We start from the raw sequence: 21,160 nt of genomic DNA, 5'->3' as shown, positions 1-21,160 counted from the left end.
ACTTTATCTTAATGAGCCTTTGTTATTCCTGTGAATGAATGGAGACTGCTTCCATTCAGGGGACAAGTTGAGCATTATGAGCGCAGATGATCGGATCCCGAGTTTGTCCTGATGTCTGTCGGTGCAGGTGGGAGACAGGAAGAACAAGGAGCTTCAGGACCAATGAGAGCTCAGCTTATATCCCTATCACCTCCGCCCAGCTCAGACAGAACCGTGTACCCCTGTCTGCATTGTCTGTGCTCTTCATTGCGTTTCCTATTGTCGCATCACATTCCTGTATGAGCAATGTGTGTGTTCTGAGTGTGTGTGTGTGTGTGTGTGTATGTCTGCTTATAAATATATATTTGTGAGGTCCGTTTTTCGGACTGGTCCTCTCCTCAAAGGGCTGTTTGAGATTTGCTTTAGGATTAGGTTGGGCTTAAATCGCAAAACTTTGAATGACTTTAAAAAAAAATCTACTTTGAATAAAAAAAGTTAGCCAAAAATCAAAAGGGGTTTAAAGAGATCTCAACGTTTCACTGCATCCCAGCTTCCTCCAGAGATTTGCAGCCACCTGCCCGTCAGGTAGACTGGAATGTTTCGGTTGGTCACTTCTGATTTGTTCAGGTTGTCACATGACTTTTTCCTTAAAAACAAGTTTTAGGAAGTAATGAAATAAAAGTGAATTTTAGTTTAAGGTTGATGCTTGTAGGGTGTGATAATTGTGATTGTTGTGTGTGATTGTGTGTGTGTGTGTGTTGCTGCTCAGAATGGTCTGGAGGGTCATCGTTGTTTAACTTCTCTCTACTCTCAAGTCTATTGGTGAAAGTAAAGTATTTTAAATATACAGCGACAATATCTATGACTTTGATTAACAGCAGAGGGAGCATGTACAGAAACCATCGGGGTTCCGTTTCACACACACATATGAATGGGCTCTGGAGCTCTGTCGTCATAACTGCCCTTACAGGGTCAAGGTTTCACTGCTGGCTGAACTTTTAAGGCTTCAGCACGAAACAAGGATCCCATCTGAAGGGACTGTAGAGCATTTAACATAGGATGCAGTAAGAGTGCACTTCTGGGAGCTTGAATTCAAAGACTGTGATGATGACGTCAAGCGTCTTCTCGTGCTGGTGATGGAGGTAAACAACAACATGCAAGCAACGGTAGGGAAGGCTTCTAAAGTCCTCAGAGGACAATCCCTCCTCGTTTCAGACACCAGATTATGAACCTGGCTCGGGAGAACAGCTCCAGTTAGGGTAAGGGAAAGATAGGACTGATAAACACAAATGATATTTTATTTTTCCCCGACAGAGAAAAAAACATAACATTTCAGAAATAAATCCTTCATATGAACATAGTATGAAACAGTGGCAAGAAAATACTTATGCAAAATATTAAAAACAACAAAAGTGCAATTATTAAAACAAGTTTCTGACAGAATGGCCTGTCCCCTGCAGTCACTCACACATGGCCTGTACTACAGCCCCCTCTTGTGGTTTACATTTTAAAAAGGCTCAACTGTTGCCCAAACGATAACGTTTCAAATGCAACATACTTTGTACCATTTTGAGTTTTTATAAAAAGACATTTTCATTTTTTGTGTCAAATAAAACTAAATAAATTAGGAGCATCGTTTTGATAAACTCAACAAGAGGCTCAGGTTCTCTCCTCAATGGTGAGAGAGTGTGAGAGCTGGGGATTCCCTGAGGTTATACATCTGAAAAAGTGCACAAGATGAAAATGCCGTAAAACAAAACAACGTGCCGAGACGGATTTGATATTTGACTTTGGTGTCTTCCCTGCTTCTGTGTTCAGTGCTTCAAAAACTAAAAAATACCTGGCGTGACGTCAGCAGTCTCTGAGTAAAAATACCTCTCAGGTCTCTTTATTCCATCGAGGGATGATAGTCCTGCGATACGTCCGTCTCTCAGAGATGTTGCGTCTGACTTTGATCACAGTCGGAGGAGCCATCTCCTGCTCCAGAGAAGGGCTGGAGTGGGACTTCTTCAGCCCGCCGTCCTCCTCCTCTTCCTCCCCAACAGAGTCTGCACACAGGGCCTTATCGAACAGGTTCAGCTCTGCGGGGCTCAACACTTTGCTGCCCATCTTCTCCACCTTCTTCCAGGCCTCCAGCATCTGGATGTAGATCTCGTAGCGACACATCTGTAGGGTTTGCGCAAGAGAATGCAGGGTCACTCATGGGTCATTGACACTCATATACATCAATGTTTACATATGCACATTCACTCATGACACCTCCTCTACCTCGTAATGCAGGTACTCTGCTCTGACTCGCTGCTCCTCCAGCTCCTTAGCTCGGGCTTTCCTGCCCTCTGGAGGGTTTTGCTGCAGGTTCGACAGGTCGGCTTTGAAGGACTCCAGCTTTCCTGCATGAAACTGAAGCTGATGTTCCTGCACAGGAAGTTACACATATCAAACACACGTTATGCAAATCCTGCTGAGGAACAATCACACCAAAAGGGTGGAAATTATTATCAAGGTCGCAGCTGCAAATTTTCTTCATTTAGACATTAAATACATTACAACTACTGGAGTGTTTTTTTGTGTAAGAATATTTAACTGTATTATGCCTGTTAAATAAATAAATGATCCCTCTCATACTTTAGCTGCAGGGGTGAAGTAATCCCAGAGGGTGTCATTTCTGTGCGGCAAATGAACCGATGCAGCAATTTCACTTCCTTAAATTGTCTCATCCAGACATGTTAAGAAAAAACATTTGACTTTAAGTTTCAACTATTCAACTGTTGACAACTTAAAAACACTTTGCTGAAGGTATTTGTCCTCGTTTACTGCTGCACACACTCACATCCTGCATAAAAACAGGTACAATTAAGTACAAATGTAGGTAAAATAACTTTCACTTAAATGTAAATTATAGAAGGAGAAGTAAGAGTGTGTACCAGTGTGTGAGCAGACTGCGAGGCGGGGAGGATCGGCCTGAAGAACTTCCTCTGGGAGCCGACGGCAGCAGGAAACGGAGGCGACGAGTGAATTGCCGAAACCAGGTTGAAGCGGCTGATCCAAGACTTCATCTCCACTTTAGATCTGAACAGGACAAAACACCAGCACCGTGACTCTGACTGTTGGACACACATACATCCTGCATACTGAATCCAGCTGTATTGTGACTTACGAGGCCTGAAAGAGGAAAACCCTCCAATCCGCCGTCTGCAAACGGAAGACGTGCGGCTTCTTGGTGTAATCCTGTGCCTGCTCGGCCACCGAGTGGTGCACACTCACCACCTCCTCGCTCACCTGGTGATCCCTCTTGTAATCATCCTGAAACACCACAAGGCACATATGTCAGAAATCTATTTATAATTTACATACAAAATAGTTTTTCACATAATAAGCAGAGTCAGCTGAGTCACTGACCTTCTGTAAGTAGAGAACCATTCCCCTCAGGACTCCATAGAAAGTCTTCCAGCCTCTTTTCCCCCATGGAGCTGAAACACACAAACATTCAGCAGGTAGGTAAAGATTCCAGACTAAAGACAAGTTTATGCCCTTCACAATAAAACACACAACTCAGAATTGAAAGGATAAAAATGCGATAATGCTTTATATTATATTATTGGGAAATTAAGCTGCTTTCTGGACACAGTGTTCAAGACAAACCTCAACAATTTATAGATTCAGAGGTTATAGAACCATGATTATCGCTCTAACTCATAAAAGCAGAGTATGTAGTGCAGGAAAGGGAAGGACTTATGAGAGCAAATACTGTCAACCATGTCAACTATTCATTCAAACTTTTTGATATTTATTAAATAAACAAATTAAAGATTAACCCTAAATATTCCAAAGTAAATTTAGGTTTTAATATGTCAAATTACCATGCAATGTTGTCTCTTTCAAAATAAAAGTTTGGATAAAATCATAACTGTACTTAAGATGAAACAAACTAGATATTTTCAGGCACAGGCACAAAAAGTTATAAATATTCTGCATACCATTTAATGATAGGGTTTTGTAAATTGCTCATCCACCCACAGATTAATCCCCACCACACATAGGAGGTACTACTATTTATGTACCAGATGACATATTTAAACCTTTTAATGATAACCTGAGAGACTAAATAAGTCGGACTCACTGCGTTTGCCGTCGATGTCCGCGTGGAGTTTTCTAAGTAGGAAACCCTCCTTCACCACCAAGGCGTTTTTGTCGTGGGCAACAACCTGGAAGGGGTTTGCTTTGGAGCGCAGCTGTGCATCATCTCCAACGTCCTCTTCCAGCAACACAGAGCTCTGCAACTCGTCCTCATTCCTTCAACACACAGAGGGACACAAGGGTTATTATGTGTGAGAGGAGACGTGATGTGAAAGATATGACAAAGGAAGACTCCATGAGAGAGAACAATTCAAGTGAGGGTGGAATCTACTTACACAGCCCATTCCAGTGGCTCACACTTGATGGAATTATGAAGACTCTAAGATGGAGATGGAGAAGAAAAAATCATCAACGTTTTCATCAACAGGGATTTCACCTTTCGATAAAATTGGTTTCTGACAACTTCAATAAAGCCATTACTTTCAGGAGTTCCTTGCTGAAGTTTTCCCCTTCGTTCATCCCATCCAGGTTGGACACAAACTGAGAGGAGGACATGGATTTTCCTACATGCTGTCAACACACACACAGAACATGGGCCATGTCAAAACAACATTTTATATCTTTAAACATTTGTTTTACTGACATAAATGTGTCTCACCTGTCCATGCAGATCAGTGTTGAGAAGCATTAAAGCACAGGTCAGAGCCAACACAGCCCCTGAGGATATAAAAAACAAAGTGTTAATGCCACGAGTGACAACTCACTGCAGGGTCTCTGAGCATGAATCAAACATTTCAAGGTAAACAGTGACAGAGACTCACCTGAAGAGGAGAAGGCGTCAGGGTTGCACTGATGGAAGTGGCGGGCGAAATGCTGCAGCACACGCTCCCTCTCCTGGCTCTCTCCTATCAGTACCACCACTTTCAGAAAAGACCTGAGAGCGAGAGACGTCGGGAGGATGGACACATGTTACAAGGTGTTTTATGAGTTTTTTGTTTTTGTCAGAGCGTTGTCATTTCCCACAATCCAAGCTCTGCTTCTGAAAATTCTCACCTCAGGGCCTGATCCAGAGTTTGCCCAGTAAAGTCAAAGAACTTGAGGTATTCCTCGCCGACAGCATGACTGAAGTCATTACTACACAGAAACAGAAGAAAAATCACACCATAAATGAGTCATAAATATGACCCACAAGCCTTCAAATGGACTAAATCTAAATTTTTAGCACATTTGTATTGTCAGCAGTGGCCTTTCTCCACAAATTAATTAACTACATCCACTAAAAATCTTGTTTTGTTATTTATTAATTTTATTTATTAAGTTTGTTTATCAGGGACAGTGCTTATTAATAACAACACTGTAAATATACCAGTGAGCCAAGACGCTAATTTCATCTGTGGTCCCTGGCCAGGTGAAAAGTTGGCAGCCAAAAATTAAATAACAAAAACAAGTGACAAGTTTAAAACAGTTATCATGATGTAGACGATAGCAATTTCCATTTTGTCATCTGCATTGGTGTACAGGTGTATTCCAGGAAGCAGTGACATCAATGAGGTCAGAGGTGATAAGACTTCACACTTTTCAACAGACATGGTTTTTCAGCCTGGTGTTAAAGGAGTATTACATTATTCTTTTTATTACTGGAAATATGCAGCTGTTTCCCCCCCCCCGCCCTCAGACTTTCTGTTATTCATTTGTGTCTGAGATCACCCTGACGGCATCATCATGGTTATTCTCCAAAATTTTACTAAACGCCTCCAAAACCACAGAAATAAATACAGCAGTGTTTTCACAGGCCGCCGCCCTCACTGTGACACATTTGATGTTAATGTGGTAAATCTATTCAGTGCTCTTTAAATGTTTTCTGAACAATAAATCACACTTAGACTGAGCAGCACTCAGTCTTTGATGAGATGGAACCATGATGTGATTAAAGTCAGCTTTTATATCTTAATCATGTTACATTTTGTTTATCTAAAGGTTTATTTTATTTTCTTCCTCTGGACACTTACACTTTTGAGTTTTGGCAGATTTGAAAAATATCCAGGAGAAAGTGTCTCAGGGACTTGGGAGAAGTGGTTTGGTTTTCTTTTGCATTGTATAAATAATCATGATTTCACACAGTTCATATCCCAAGAAATGGTTAGACAAAATATTGTGTGTTTAAAATGTTTTTTAAATTCAAATATTTATAATCAGCTGTATGACTGCGAAGATATTTACACACATCTGCCGTTTGGAAAAACGTATAGCTGTAGCTAGTTATTAGTTTGGCTGCGGAGCTCATCATTCATCCCTTATGAACACAGAAAGATTTAAAATGTGTAAAAAGATGCACTTACTCTTTATCTAAGTGCTTGACCACATCTACAGGTTGGATCCCGTCCAACTTAAACAGCCGTTCAGCGAGGCGGCGGGCCATCTCTCTGTCCACCTCCCCTCCGTTCATATGAGGCGTGGGCGTCTCGGGGAGCTTGTGTTTCTCTCCATTCGCCATCACTGTTCGTACACCTCCATCCTCAGGACCTGCTAATTCATCAGTCTGATGTGACGCAGGCGAGCCCACCTGCTTTAACTCTGCTGCCTCTGCTGCCTCTGCTGTCTGTTCTGTGACCTCAGGCTCTGCAGACAGCTGCCCTGTTATTTCTGACTCATCTGAATCCTCTGATAGCACATGCTGCTCAGAGATTGTCGGCTGGGACACGTCGGCTGTTTGTGGTGACTGCTCATTCTGCTCGGGCGGCTCCGTCTGCTGCTGCTGCTGCTGCTCTGGGACTTCGGGGTCTCTGGCTTCAACACAGACCGTCCGATCTGACTGAGTACACTCCTCTGTTCCCTCTGCAGTTTCAGGTCGGGCTGACTGATTTGTTAGTTCTATCTCTGGTGACTCCTTCAGATGTTGACATCCTAACTGGTCAGAGTGTTCCTCCTCTATCTGATGTGACACCTCTGCTTGGGTAGGCTCGGGCTCTCTGATCGTTTCCAGCTCCTCACACTCAGACCGTTCAGGGTGCGGTGAAGTTGTCTCGTCACAATATTGTCGCTCCAAATGACTTTCCTCCTCCACTTCTTCATCCAGCTCTGGTATCGCTTCTAAGTTTTCTGTCTTCTCTGCGTTTTCCGTCTCCTGCATTAATGCTTCTTCACTGTTGTCGACGGCTTCTGGCTGCTCAGGTTCCACGTTATGTTCGACACCTTTACACATTTCTGTCTCTTCGGTCCGACCTGTGGAATCTTCCTGTAACTGCTCCTGTATCTCTAAGTCCTCTTCGGTCCCTGAGTGGCGACTTTCATCCACAAGCTCTGACGGATGCAAATGAATTGGCTTATCTGGGGTAAGTCCTGCATCCTCTGTTTGTAGCGGCTCTGCCGTCACCTCCCTACAGACAGTGCATGAAATATGAGAAGCAGTCAGTGTTAAAGTACTACATAAAACTGTGAAATGAATAACATAATGAAGTCATTGAGTTTCAGCACACGTTTCCTGTTCCCCTTTTCATGATACTCACACATCACTTGGACAACTGACAGTGTTTGCCTCTTCACTGTTGTCAGCATAAAGCACGTTGGTCACACGCTTCCCCTCTTCTTCTTCTTCTTCTTCTTCTTCGTCGTCTTCGTCTTCTTCTTCGTCGTCTTCTTCTTCTTCTTCTTCTTCTTCTTCTTCTTGTCCCTCCTCACCCTCTTCTTCAATCTCTACTCCATTCACTGCATTTTGTTGTTCCTCTGGGTCTCCCTGTGCAGTTAGCACAGCGCTAAGCTCCTCTGGTTCCTCTTCTAGTTTTACATCTGCGAGACAGTTCGCCTCATCTTCTGAGCCTTCAGCCTCCCAAACAGTCTCGGTTTTGTCCACCGTCTCAGCAGGATCGGAGGTTACTGAGCATCTGTCCTCGTCTTCTGACTCAGTCTCGAAAGGAATTTCTGGACGATTTTTCCAGAGACAGACAAACATCATAGTTTTGCAGTAAAATCTAACACATCATTTCTTTTTTAAACTACACCAGGGCTACCACAATAAACAAGAATCATGACTGTATTTTCCAAAACTGAGAGAGAAATAGAAAAAAAAAAGTGTGGTTTTAATGTGTTGCTATGAGTAATACGCACCGTTATTACTGTCTACCAGCTCTTGTGTTGAATCTTTCTTTTCCTGTGTCGTCGGCTCTTGCACATCGGCCGCATCACATGGCTGGAAATTGCAACACAGGCCATCATCGAACATGAGCATGCGAAAAACAGTGTGAGAAAAACTTGTGATCGCCAGTGGCTTCATGAGTAGATAGTTTGCACTCAGCGCCTCATCTGACCAACATGATGTCTGCTCTATTCCTCCACAACTAGCTCAACCTATTACAGTAACTCTCACATGTGTATTTAAAGACGTAAAGACCGAGGTGGCGACGGAAAAGTCAAGCTACACTCAGTGAAGGAAGTAAGAAATTACAGGAAACTGTTTCTAAAAGGTGTGTACAGACACAGAAAAAGAGAAAAATCGAAATAGTGTCAGAATTTCTGCTCTTTACACGATCTCTGTAGGTTAAGTACATACCTCAAAGCTGTTTCCTGACCACTCCCCACTCAGAAGCAGTGAATTGAGCCGATCTAGTTCCTCTCTCTCCTCCGTAAAGAGAAGCGCAGCAATATCATCCTCAGATTGGTGAAGTGAGGGGGGAGTGGTACCTAGACTTGTCACGTCACTGGAGTCCAGCTCATTGGCCAAGCTGCGGTCAGTCACGAGCGAGGGCCTTTCTGTAAAGGGGTCGGGCATGTCCCACTGTACCGTGGCGAAAGAGAGTGATGCACTGGGACGTACAGGGCATATTATGTGGTCCCATTGCTCTGCCTCATCAGGAGTCTCTCGTCCTGTCTTTGGAGACGAAGTGAGTTCATCTGTCCCATGTGCCTCGATTATCTCCCCCTCCGTCTCGGTCTTGTCCAAAACAGTGACCTCCTGTTCTCCACTGATGTACTGATGCTCCGCAGAGGTCCACGAGTCTTGTTGGGGCTGCTGCAGGACTGAATCTGTACTATGTAGCAGAGAGGAGCAGATGATTTCCTCCTCCATTAGGGTCTCTCTCAGTCTGTTCCGTGGTTTGGTTTCTTTCTCTTTTTTTTTGGATTTTGTGGGTTTTGGTGAAAGTTTCTGTAAATGTTGCCTCGCTGCCCTCTTCTATACGAAGATCCTTTCTGTGCAGCTGCATAAATGTGAAACTCTGAGGCACGTTACAATCTCCAGTGGCTCCATTAACAGTTCTGTGAAAAAAGAAAGGACCCATTAATGTTCGAGAATAGGCAGCACAAGTTTTAAATTGTGGGTCAGACACGAGTGGCTCTAAAACCCTGATGTTGCGTGATAACAGAAACAAAGTCTTTTCTTCATCCAGTGTTTGAATAACACATTTAAAAATAACTTTTTGGGGAACCTCCAAGTCTATTAGATGGAAAATCCGATAGATGGTAGACAAAAAAGCCATTCATACCAATCCACTATATTTGGTGGGAAAGTGATAGGGACTGGGCTCTGCATTTTTCTATTCGTCTGTGAGAAAGTCAATTTAAATCTACTGAGAAAAACATTTTGAATTAAATACATCACTCAGACAAAAATACTCAACACTTACCACATAATCCAGTTTGTAAATAATGTTTGTATATTCCATTGTGATCATTTGTCAAATATCTTAGTATCTCGTCATTACAGTGCACATGTGCAAAAGACGTCAAGTGAAATGTCACAAAAAATTGTCTGCACTTCCTGATCAGAGGCGAAGAAAATCCCCCGAGTGAGTGAGCCGAAAAGAAAAGGAGCAGCGAGATAGCGGTGCATGTGTGTGGATTAAGAAGAGAGGGTGGAGTTAATCTTTTTTTTTTCATTTTTCTGGTGAGCAGTTTAACTGTCTGTGCCGTATGTTTATCATTTGACTGCGGCGCACTGTGACCCTGGCTGATGGATTAAGCCACGATGAATTAGAGTCTAAACTTGTAGTTGCTTGTAAACACAAACCAAGGGCATCACCTCCAATGTCACCAAGGCCACAGGAAGTGAACAGTTAAAGCATCACTTATCATATCTTGTTCTGCATTTTGAATCCTATTTCTTGTTCTCCACTTCATTTCTATCACACGTTTGTCTGTCTTGATTATTCTATTCAAGTCACGCAACCAACATCCGGGACAGACTTTGACCACATTTCCTGTGTGGGTGCTCACTTCTCAGTTCCTGTCAGGGTGCAAAAAGTGCTCCGTTAAATGCATGAGCGTTACTGAAGATTAGGATGGAAGCTCGTCTATAAATGAAAGGCACTGTGTGGAGATGCTGAAACTTTTAAGAGCTAAAATTTGCATATGTATAATTGTCTCGTTGATGTGTACACTGAACATCAAAATAATTTGGGACAGACCGACATTATACAGTATAGCTGATAATCTCATGCTGGAGTGTTTGAAACTATAACACCGTTAATCTTCTGCACGTGACAGTATCTTCGGCAGCATTGTTAGGAAGGAAACTGTAGTGCAAAGTGCTGAAATGGCTGTGGAGGTCTCCTGAAATAAACACTTTTCAGTCTCAATAAAAGAGAAATCCAGAATAAATCTAAAGTACAGATATATATATATATATATATAAATGAAATAAAAGATACCATAGAGGAGAAACTAAAACATCCACAGTGGGTAAAGAAAGAGTTGTGAAATTACTTATTATGTATGTGAAACAGCATAATCTGTCGTCTAGAGTTTCATTCATTAGCACCACCGTGAATGGCACAGGCACAAACTTGAACATTTCCACATTTTCAAACCTCAAAGAGCTAAAAACTACCCCTCATTAGAAAGAATCTTTTCAACTGTGAAGCATGACTTACCCCCTCCTGGCTCTCTAAAGCGGCATCATATGATCAGCCAGCTTGTGAGGTTTTAAGTCAAGTCTTGTGGGAGGGAAGGACACATCGCTGTGTTACACTGGGTTTATGCTGCTGTCAATGAGCTGTGCCTTCACCAGCACTCGCACACACGCATACAAAAACCCCTTCAGCTGATTTTGGTCTGAAGCTGCTTCGCACAACAAACCAGCCACACATCCGCTCTCTTAAAGCCAGGCAGCCTCTTAAGTCTGTGGTGTCGCATAAAGATGCATGCAAGTCACAAGTCCCCGTCTGGACTGAGTCCTCCTCCTCCCTCTTCATGTTTCCTCTCCATTTTGGAGAAATCCTGATCAACCTTCCGTCTCCGCACGTCCTGTTGGTCCGTCTGCAGGAATGGCTGGAGGGTGAAAGGGGAGGGAGAATGTGTGAAGAAGAAGAAGGAGAAAGCAGCTGAGTGACAACAAAGAGGAAGAAAGGGTACGTTGTGATTGGCAGATGACTCAAGAGACACCTGAGAGGCCCAGGCCCACGCCCACTGCCCTGAAGGCATGCAGGCACACATACAGGTCAGGTGAGGGGAGTGGCCCGGCTTCATTCCTGCAAAATACATCTGGAGCAATGCGGTAGAACCAGAAGGCTTCCAGATTCAATGTGCACATGTAATTAGCTGAGCAACGTCTGTTGGTCTGTGGCCGGACACGTCAGTTTCACAAACTTCTCCACAAAGTCTCCACTGTGCTACGTGATCTGCTTAGAACTGGGTGGTTGACACAGTAACCTTTACCGTTAACCAATGGCTGTGATAGACCAGGGTTAGTGTTACAGTTAACACTGTTATTTGGTTTTATTATAAAGCATGTGTTTAGGATTTACCTTAAACGACAAGACTAATCAGATAATGTAATAAGACTGATAAGATATAAGAACACGACTTATGAAATCATTTAACAAGATTGATAATTTCAGATAACAAAATTAATAAGATCATATGAGAAGATGAATAAGATAATATAATAAGACTGATAACATATAAGAAAAAGCCTTGTTAAATCATATAACAAGATTTATAAGATCAGAAAACAACAAGCTTAATTAGATCATATAACAACATAATTAAAAGACCATATAATAAGATAATATAGCAAGACGACCAATTCAATAATATCACAATAAGACTGAGAAGATAAAATAACAAGACTATCAAGATAACACAACTAATGAGATAAAACAACAAGACAGTTAATCTAATATATTTGCTCAGTTTTAGCTTAACTCAAAGCAATTTAGCATTATTCACATCAGGATTAGCATTAGCATCGGTCGCAGTCTCATTATTCGCAGCATCAGCAACAACACACGCAACGATCGCAACGTTTTTAGCTCGTTCGCGTTGTTGCCACATACTTGGCGGTTAGCCACAGTTAGCACATGCGCAAAGTACAGGAGCATTTGGTTAGCTTGTCATAAAACGTCGTTTCTCGTGACATGTTTAGCAACGTTAGCTTCTTCTCCATCAGTGTCAATTAAATGTAAACGGGTATTAGCATGATTAGCATCCACATTAAAACAGTTGCATTACCTATCACTTATGTGGGCCTCCTTGTTAGTGGTGGTTAGTAGTAGTAGAGGTGAACTAGTGGTGTCGTAAGTAGTTAGCACTAGTAAACCCTGGTGATTAGCTGTTTGTGGCTTAAACACAGATATCAACAATAACGTGGTTATTTGTGTGAACTGTGTGACGTCGACTGGGGCCTCGGCTAATGCAGCAGGTTCCCTCCGCGCCGGCGAGAGGCGCTGTGGGTCTGAGGGGTGTCAGGGAAACAGAAGCAGCTTTATCCTGTGCGTCACTCTCCTGCGCCTGAGTGTGCTTTGTTTGTTCCGCACACGGCAGCAGCAGCAACACACACACTCAGACACACATACACACACACACACACTCTCCTTTTGTCTGTGCCTCCTAAATGATCCAGACACTCTGATCCGGGTCCGATCGCACCGAGTCGTCGCCAGCCGCCAGGTCCAACATGGCCACGTCCGGTGACCTGAAAGTGTTCCTGGAGTCCTCTCTGAACGAGATCTTCAGAGCCACAGTGAGCGACATCCTGGACTCAGTGGACCGGACGCTGTGCGAGTATCAGGGGACCGTACGGAGGATCGAGTCCGAGAACGAGGGCCTGAAGCGGCTGCTGTTTGCACACAGGAGCCGGGAGCGTGCGTCCAAAGGTACCGTTGTTTGCAGCTGGTAAACACAGGCGGCTGCAGCTGCGTGCAGACCCTGACCTTTTGTTTGCAGAGCCCGTGCATCTCTGTTTACAGATATAAATAAAACTGTAGCTGGAGCACAGTCAACATCAATAAACAATGCTGCACTCACTGCTCTAAAGTAATGCTTTTGTTGCCCTGTATCTGCTGGATGTGTAGATCAAAAATAAATAGTTTAATATATCAGTGTTTTGAGGCTGCTCACCGCAGACTTGAACAAAATGTGTTGCTATTTTGATTGTATAGTGGGTCTCCACAGATTTAAAGTATTCCTTCCTGCTAATTCATTATTTTAGTTATAGTTAAGGACATGCCTGACTCAGAGTCAAAGTCTATACTATTTTGTTAATAATTTTGACCTTGTTTTTTTTACAGAGCAAGATGTCACCGATCAGCCCTTGGAGTGGACCAGTTATCCGATCGCTACGACCCAGGGCACGTTCAAGATGTCCATATGCAGCAGCGACAAGAAGAGCTGCAGGAGGAAAAAGCAAAAAGACAAGATGAGGGAGATTGTGTCGTCTGACTCATTTTTTCTGCAGGCAAATCCTGAGGTAGAACAACCATGTGTCAACACAGCTGAGGTAAGTATAGACAGAACCTTGGTATCTGTGAAAGAAGAGACCGGCCTGGAGGAAAACTGCGCCATTGACCTCTCCCAGCCCTCGTCTCTTCTCAATCTGACAATGAGGCCCTTAAAAGACGAGAGCACAGCGGTCACTTGTGACAGTCCAGAGGCATATGCACCTCTGCTGCCACCTTCAGGCCCTGAACCAGACTCCAGAGGTAGTGACTGTGAAGTTAACGTCAACATGGTCCCTGACAGCTACATGCAGGATGGACCGTATATTAAGACAGAAGAGGAGGAGGAGGAGGAGAATGGGGTTTTGCAGTACAGTGACGATGAGAGTTTCTCCAAGCAGGAGTTGACGCATGTGTTGCAATATTACCCCGAATCAAATGCAGACCCAGAGGAAGCGAGTGGTCAGGTGGCAGAGCCAGAGGCTGCGACGCATAAGGAGGACGACCCCCCCGCTGTTCCTGCAGACGAGCTTGTGGAAAACCGCGACAACTTCCTGCGCTGCCCCAGCTGTCCAAAAACATTCAGCCGCGCAGCCTCTCTCAATGTCCACATCAAGACTCACAGCGGCGAGAAGGTCCACAGCTGCAGCTACTGCGGTAAACGCTTTGGCCGCGCCGACCTCCTCAAATCCCACAAACGCACCCACACAGGAGAAAGACCCTACTGCTGCAACATGTGCAGCAAAACGTACGCCCACCCCAGTCAGCTCAGGATACACAAGCGCATACACACTGGAGAGAAACCGTATTGCTGCTCGCACTGTGGGAAGCGCTTTAACGAGCACAACCAGCTCAAGGTCCACTTGCGGACTCACACTGGGGAGAGGCCTTACAGCTGCCAGGAGTGCGGCAAAACATTCAGCAATGCGGGAAACCTGCGCATACACGAGAGGATCCACACAGGCGAGAAGCCGTACTGCTGTGCTCAGTGTGGGAAGAGGTTTAATGGCCTGGGTGACCTCAAAACGCATTACAGGATTCACACTGGAGAGAGGCCCTACAGCTGCGAGCTGTGTAAGAAGACCTTCAGCCAGGCGGGACACCTCACCATACACATGCGCATGCACACAGGAGAGAGACCATACAGCTGCAGTGAGTGCGGCAAGAAGTTCACGGTGGCCAGCAGCCTGAAGCTGCACCAGAGGACGCACACGGGAGAGAAGGAGTACAGCTGCTCCTACTGCAGCAAGAGCTTCAGCCGGTCGGGACACCTGAAGAGACACGAGCTGGTCCACACCAAAGAGAAGGTCTTCCTCTGCAACCAGTGTGGAAAGAGCTACACGGACCAGTCGTCCCTTAAGAAACACTTGAAGATGCACACGACCAAGGAGCATAAGGCTCAGAGCGAGGGAAGCACCAGCGAGGCTGAGACCAACGCCGTCCCACCTTCAGCCTCTGAGACGCATTCAGACACTGATAGAAACTGTAGCAGTTGAATCATATACAATCTGCGCTTCAAAATGCACATAGCGGATTTTAAAAATCTTTTAACCACATCTCACTTCCTACATCAGCTACATTTGACCCACAGATGAACTTCACCCAGTAAAACAATAAGAACACTGGACAGGAGAATGAATGAACAGCAGAACCCCACATCAGCTGTGTGACCAGTAACAGATTCATGAGTTTGAGACATTATCAGGCCCCAGAACAACACACTTTTCTTTTTGGGCTGGAGCCTCTTCAGCCTTGTTGAGATTAATGGTGTTTCCTTCACACAGGGCTCCTGCACTTTTGCACCTATCCAACAGAAATACTACTGCCCCTTGATTTGACACCATGACGCCCTCACATACAGCTTATTTAGGTGATGACAATGGGACTTATATATGTCTTTAAAAAATCCTTAGTCCGCTCCCTAAGTAAAACCAAAACTAATGTAAACACAGAGTCTAAGACATGAAGCTTGGTTCAGACTTTCAAATGTGAAAATGCCTCTAAAGCTGTGCTCGATTACTGTATAACATGAATATTGTAGTTCTACTATGCTGTGATAACTTTGTTGTAAAATCCTGACGCAGAGTACAAACTGTTGCCAGTGTTTGGCATCTGATAAACCTCTAAAACTCATTCATCTGTTACCCAGTCTCTACTTCCTAAATCCTATGTGATGCAGTCAAACTGGTACTTGTAAAAATACACTCTACCATTGCACCCCCCTATTCTGTATTAACAGGACTAAATATTTAGTCAGCAATACTATATACTGACATATATACATTTGATTGATTAACTCTAATATTTTCCTTGTAAGCGTTTCTCAGTGTAAAACAGGACCCTGAAAGAACGTTGAAATCTGCTGTATGTTACCAAACTGTGGTAGATTGTGTGTTTATGAAATGCCTTATAGGAAAATATCTATTTTTGATTGATTGCAACGTCTATCAGATCGATAAGTTGCTCAAATGTTCCCACAGGGTTGATTAAAAAAAAAAAAATTGTCTTAGAAGATACATCTACACAACTTGTAGCCCGAGAGTTAGAAATGTGTTCTGCTCTGTGATTTAAAGTTAATATAACACTGTATATAGCTTTAACTATAGAGTCAGAGGTCTGATCTATTGACCCGACGAGAATGTATTTGTGTAATAATATCACTGCAGATAATCCGTACCGATTGACCAGCTTTCAGTAGTAACCTTTTTTGTAAGCAACGCTGATCTCAAACAATGTCCAGCTCCTAGAGGGTTATTCCCCGTAATGATACGAGGACATATATAAATATTGTACGACCGACACATACAGAGCAACTGTTTCCTGTGGTGACTGGTTGATATACCTGCATAGCAATGTACATTGAACTGACTGTTTGCTACTAGCAATTTATTGTGATTTACTTTGTGTGGTTTGTGTCTAAATTAAAAGTAAAACCGTTAACCCAAAGAATTGTTTTGACTCTTTTACCCCATACAGTTGTGGTTTTATTGTACAATCAAAGGTAAAGTGCAGCAAATAAACTAAATGTACAAATTATTTTATTTTCTTTACACATTTGGTGCACACAGAGACGCTAAAACATATGTGCCCATGCCCCAGAAGTGATAAAACATTGAATTATATGGAGCAGTTGATGGCTCCACTTGTTGATTAAGCCATGAACATTGAAAACCAGCAAGTGCATAAATCCTCACCGTGTGAAACAGTTCAAACTATCCTAAAATGTAATCTTTAAATTGTGTTATTGTAATTGAGAAAAGCTCAGCACTTTAAGAGCTAATATCCAAAGTTTTTAATAAAAGCAGAGCAGCCGAAGCACCACAAATTCTAACCTGATTCCACAGACGGCCACTAACTGTGTGACATCCTCTGTCCTTAACCCTCAACAAGAGTGAGTAAAAACTACCAACAAGTTTCTAACATCATGGAAAGGGGTGTCAGTGTATAAAGTATTAACACATAAGACAATGTCTGATAGAGATGAAGGGTGCAGCAATGACGCAGGAGTTATTGCCAGTAATAGTAGATATGTGAGTAGGCATATTGTATATTATAAACTCAGTCCGACTGAAAGCATGAAAAAACAAACGGCAACAATTCAAAAGGTTACAAGCTATAAAAAAGCTGAATCCAAATAAAAAAATCTTTCTTGTGATCAGTTTTAAGTTGAAATGACGTCTCTAGCTGAAGTGATGAAAGTTTCAGAAAGTAAAAAAATAGATATCGGAAAAACGAACACATTCAAAGGTTTCGTAATTGAAGAACTCAAAATCTATTATCTTGCATTTCCCCATATCGGTGCATTCATCTTGCACATCACGACACTCGGGTGGCATAGAGGAAGAAGCCGCGCCTTTAGACTTGTAGGTTGTGAGTCGTGCTGGTGAGACAACAGTTGAGGCTCCGTGGCATCTTTTCCTTGGAGAGGTAGAGCATGGGCTGAATGGTGCTGCTGAAGTCCATCAGGCCGAAGGCCACGTAGTGGATGTAGCAGCGGAACACGTCGGCAGAGAAGTAGTCCTGGAAGGGGAACAGCGCCACAGGTGGGAAGTAGTTGAACACTATGATGGCCTGGATGATGAGGACCATTTTGAAGGCCCTCTTCTTCACTGGGTGCATCTCGTCTCTGCCGGGCCCAGACTGCCGCAGCACCCAGAGAATGGCAATGTTGCAGTAGACCATGAAGGCGAACGCGGCGAGGATCATCGCCGTGAAGACCTTCTCAAAGTTGGGGATGTTGCCCACGCACTTGGCGGCAGCGTAGCCCAGGATGAACAGCCAGACCAGCATGGCCAGGACCGCTCTGTGCTGGCGGTCCTTGAGCTCGGTGAAGGTGATGGGGTGGACCACAGCCATGTAGCGGTCCAGGCAGATGCAGGAGAGGAAGAGCGGCGAGGAGTCCTTCATGCCGTAGAAGAACCGCAGGACGTACCAGGTGCTGCTGGTGGTGATGAAGACTATGTTGGCCAGCTCCAGAGGAGGGGTGAGGCAGAAGAGCACATCTAGAATTGCCAGGTGAAGGATGAAGATGTCCGAGGTGGAGGAGTCGCCCTTGTTCTTGTGGATGAGCCACAGCACCGTGAGGTTGGTCGGGATGCCCAGGAACATGTTAATGAACTGCAGGCCCAGGTACCAAATGATGGCGGCGGGCATGTCTTTGCATTGCTCGTACACTGTCTCCTCCCCACCGCTGTGGTTATAGGGTCTGAGAGAGACGTAGAGCAAAGAGGAGTTGGGGTATGGAACCTCCATGACGGCCTGATCACAGTGAAGTCCTCAGAGGAGACCGGCAGGAGGAACAGAGATCTGTCAGAGAAACAGAGGTAATGAAGTGATATGGAATGTGCACTGTTCGGTTAATCAATAAATTATTCAACCAATCAATCAACCAATCAATCAATCAGTCATCTATCCATTCGTCCATTGATTGGTCATAAAATGTTATTTGATTAGATGTCAGACAGGTACAGAGAATAAACAAACACAACATGCTAAATCCTAACAACACACAAATAATCATTATTTCCGAGTCTTTATTGATCACAACCTTTCACAATAATTAATTAATTATTCACAACGCTCACTAGTCAAAACTCTTTTGGCAGCAAAACCCCAAATCAATTAAGATATCATTACCATAATTCAATGTAAACTGACATATAGGTCTTGGTCTATAGTTAAAGTATAAAAACACATCCAGCAAAGTTCCCTTCACACACAATCAGTTAAGTGGAAAAATAATCTGTGTTAGAAGAAATTAGTTGACTGAGGTGGAGAGTGTCAATAGCCAAGAGATGGCAGGAAATGAAGGGAGAGAGAATGCAGGCACATGACGTGTCACCCAGTTGTGTGTCTGTTCTTCTGTCACTTCAATAACCTGATGAGCTGCCTTTTTTAAAAAGCTCCTTTTTTGAATTTGTTCTGCAGTCAACTCCAGAGATTAACTTTGTTCAACACGTAAAAAATATTGCAATTCCAAGGGACCAAAATGCCGAAGAGTTCCGGAGCCACAGTAGTTTGTTCGACAACTTCTTCTTTTAGCCTCCTTAAGCTCTATTTCCAAATTGGTCCATGTGACATGTATCTACCAATATGCTGAATAACTAAAATCCTAGTATCATCCTTTTTCATTCGAATAACTCATTTATGACTACAGTTATTGTGATAGCATGATTTAAATCATACAGAACACATTCACTTCACATTATAATAATCTACTGGAGATTGCTGGGGATTTTTAGGATTTCAGCCATCTCAGATTAACCAGTGTTTGAAGATTGTCACATACACTATTCATATGGAGCCACCAAGCCACTATGTAAATTGATTATTAGAGCTCTAAACTCTTACCAGACATCGTACCTTTATTAAGCAAAATACACTTCCCTGTTAGTGTTACTCATTGTGCATTGTTCTTAAAATATGAATAAAGAAAGCGTGTATTTTAATAGTTAATGCAGAGATTCAAAAATAGTGAAATGGAAATGTGAGGCTGTTTTTCATAAGAGGGAACTCTTAAAAATTGCAGATTGCAGATTTAAGCTTTACAGTTTAAACACGCGTTTCTGTACATTTTAATTTCTGTGCCGTTCTCTTTAGTAAATCAAGTTTCTTACCTTGTTATACTGAATTTATCTTTCATAGAACTGAACTATTTCCCGCCCGGCTGTAACAGTTTCCTCACACCCTTTCACTCTGTTTCCTCTTCTCTCTGTGAGGTTCACACAGCGACTTGTCTTCGTGTTGAATGTGATGGTTCCTGGGTGTTTCCACCAGGTCAACCACACAAAAGACATATCCCACTATCTCTGTATCTAAGGGTGACATGTAAATGTGCACCCTGACCATAAACAGCACATTGTCTCCTGCAGAACAAGTGAACTAATTAAGTCTGTGGAGCCGCTGCAAAAAGATGTGAACCCGAGGACCACAGGATGACAGTTATGTAAAGTCCCAATGTTTGCATTCAGATGAAAAGGTCAGAGTGCCCTTTTTTATGCAAAATGACACTCACCTGTTCTGTAGGAGACTGCAGCAATTTCCTGACGTGGCCTCCACTCTGCCCCTAGTTCCAGTGTGAGCAAACGCTGAGCCCTCACCCTAAAATGAACAGAAAGAAAAAACGAGCATTTGAGAAACACTCCAGGGAGTCTGCTCCGTCTGATCGTCCAATCACAGCGTGTGTGGAAGCTGGAGGTCTTGTGTGGCCCCTGTGCCTCCATCACTTCTTTCAACTAGACAAATTAAATAATCGTAAAACAATAAGCAGGAATGGTGTTAAAGTGTAAAAGATGATTTGGAGGTATAGTAGAAAAAAAAACATTAAAAAGTAGATATGAGTAATAAGGTCTGTGTGCCGTCATCCATTCTCACCGATTGGCAATGATGCAACAAACCATCGGTGCCTGACGGAAAATCGGCTGTAAACAACTGATGCAACCGTCCAGAAAATGACTTCTGATTCAATTCGGTGTAACAGTGAGTAACATGTTACACGAGGCCGACACGTTTCACTGTGTCATGTCTGTCTGTGGGTTTGATACAGGGACAGGAAACTGTACATGACTATTACTGTACATTTTGTTTGTGTCACACATTGTCTGCTGTTGTGTGACTTAAGGCGATCAGTCATCTACAGTGTACAGTGACTATTTCAAACCATGTTGACACAGTCCATGTATGACCCTTTATGAACATGCTACAGTGTCTTATCAGTCTGTAATTCGACCCAGGTTTGTGCACCTTTGTGTGTGTGTGTCTGTGTTTGTGTCTCGGATCCTGTTGGTCTTGGTGTCAGGTTCACAGTTTGTGTGTTTTATTTCTTTGAGGAAGAAGACTTTCACAGGTTTGTTAAATTCGGCATCAGAATAGAAACACAAACACACAGACACACACACTGCAGCAGCACACATCTGCGTTTGTCCTAACAGGTCTGATTCACTCAAGCTTCTTCAATT

General features: G+C 43.3%; 3 protein-coding genes across 5 annotated transcripts; 1 reads left to right on the top strand and 2 right to left on the bottom strand.

Annotated features, from left to right (window-relative positions):
- Window positions 1-1,259: 1,259 nt before the first annotated feature.
- On the bottom strand, window positions 1,260-11,376 carry LOC128424672 (PH and SEC7 domain-containing protein 3). Of its 2 annotated transcripts, none has more exons than XM_053410999.1 (16): window positions 10,920-11,376; window positions 8,603-9,306; window positions 8,161-8,242; window positions 7,563-7,974; window positions 6,396-7,433; window positions 5,110-5,190; window positions 4,878-4,990; window positions 4,715-4,773; window positions 4,537-4,626; window positions 4,392-4,435; window positions 4,100-4,272; window positions 3,379-3,449; window positions 3,137-3,282; window positions 2,904-3,048; window positions 2,248-2,394; window positions 1,260-2,145 (listed from the first exon to the last, which is right to left on the bottom strand). In XM_053410999.1, exons 2-16 carry the CDS (start codon window positions 9,116-9,118, stop codon window positions 1,858-1,860), a joined length of 3,405 nt encoding a protein of 1,134 aa, XP_053266974.1. In that variant the 5' UTR covers window positions 9,119-9,306; window positions 10,920-11,376; the 3' UTR covers window positions 1,260-1,857. The 2 variants fall into 2 exon arrangements, with proteins under 2 accessions (XP_053266974.1, XP_053266973.1); XM_053410998.1 differs by lacking the exon at window positions 10,920-11,376 and adding an exon at window positions 9,675-9,864.
- A 1,364-nt stretch (window positions 11,377-12,740) lies between these two features.
- On the top strand, window positions 12,741-16,652 carry LOC128425134 (zinc finger protein 436). Its single transcript, XM_053411652.1, has 2 exons — window positions 12,741-13,142; window positions 13,557-16,652. Exons 1-2 carry the CDS (start codon window positions 12,944-12,946, stop codon window positions 15,197-15,199), a joined length of 1,842 nt encoding a protein of 613 aa, XP_053267627.1. The 5' UTR covers window positions 12,741-12,943; the 3' UTR covers window positions 15,200-16,652.
- A 23-nt stretch (window positions 16,653-16,675) lies between these two features.
- LOC128425135 (proteinase-activated receptor 3) lies at window positions 16,676-20,705 on the bottom strand. Of its 2 annotated transcripts, XM_053411654.1 has the most exons (3): window positions 20,577-20,705; window positions 20,218-20,303; window positions 16,676-18,509 (listed from the first exon to the last, which is right to left on the bottom strand). In XM_053411654.1, the coding sequence occupies exon 3, from the start codon at window positions 18,453-18,455 to the stop codon at window positions 17,559-17,561; it is 897 nt and encodes a 298-aa protein (XP_053267629.1). In that variant the 5' UTR covers window positions 18,456-18,509; window positions 20,218-20,303; window positions 20,577-20,705; the 3' UTR covers window positions 16,676-17,558. The 2 variants fall into 2 exon arrangements, with proteins under 2 accessions (XP_053267629.1, XP_053267630.1); XM_053411655.1 differs by lacking the exons at window positions 20,218-20,303; window positions 20,577-20,705 and adding an exon at window positions 19,820-19,949.
- Between the last annotated feature and the right edge of the window lie 455 nt (window positions 20,706-21,160).

This window comes from Pleuronectes platessa, chromosome 19, assembly GCF_947347685.1.
Source record: "Pleuronectes platessa chromosome 19, fPlePla1.1, whole genome shotgun sequence".
In the NCBI taxonomy this organism is placed as follows: Eukaryota; Metazoa; Chordata; class Actinopteri; order Pleuronectiformes; family Pleuronectidae; genus Pleuronectes; species Pleuronectes platessa.
Note: the sequence above shows the minus strand (reverse complement) of the source record. Positions and strands in the feature narration are given on the sequence as shown.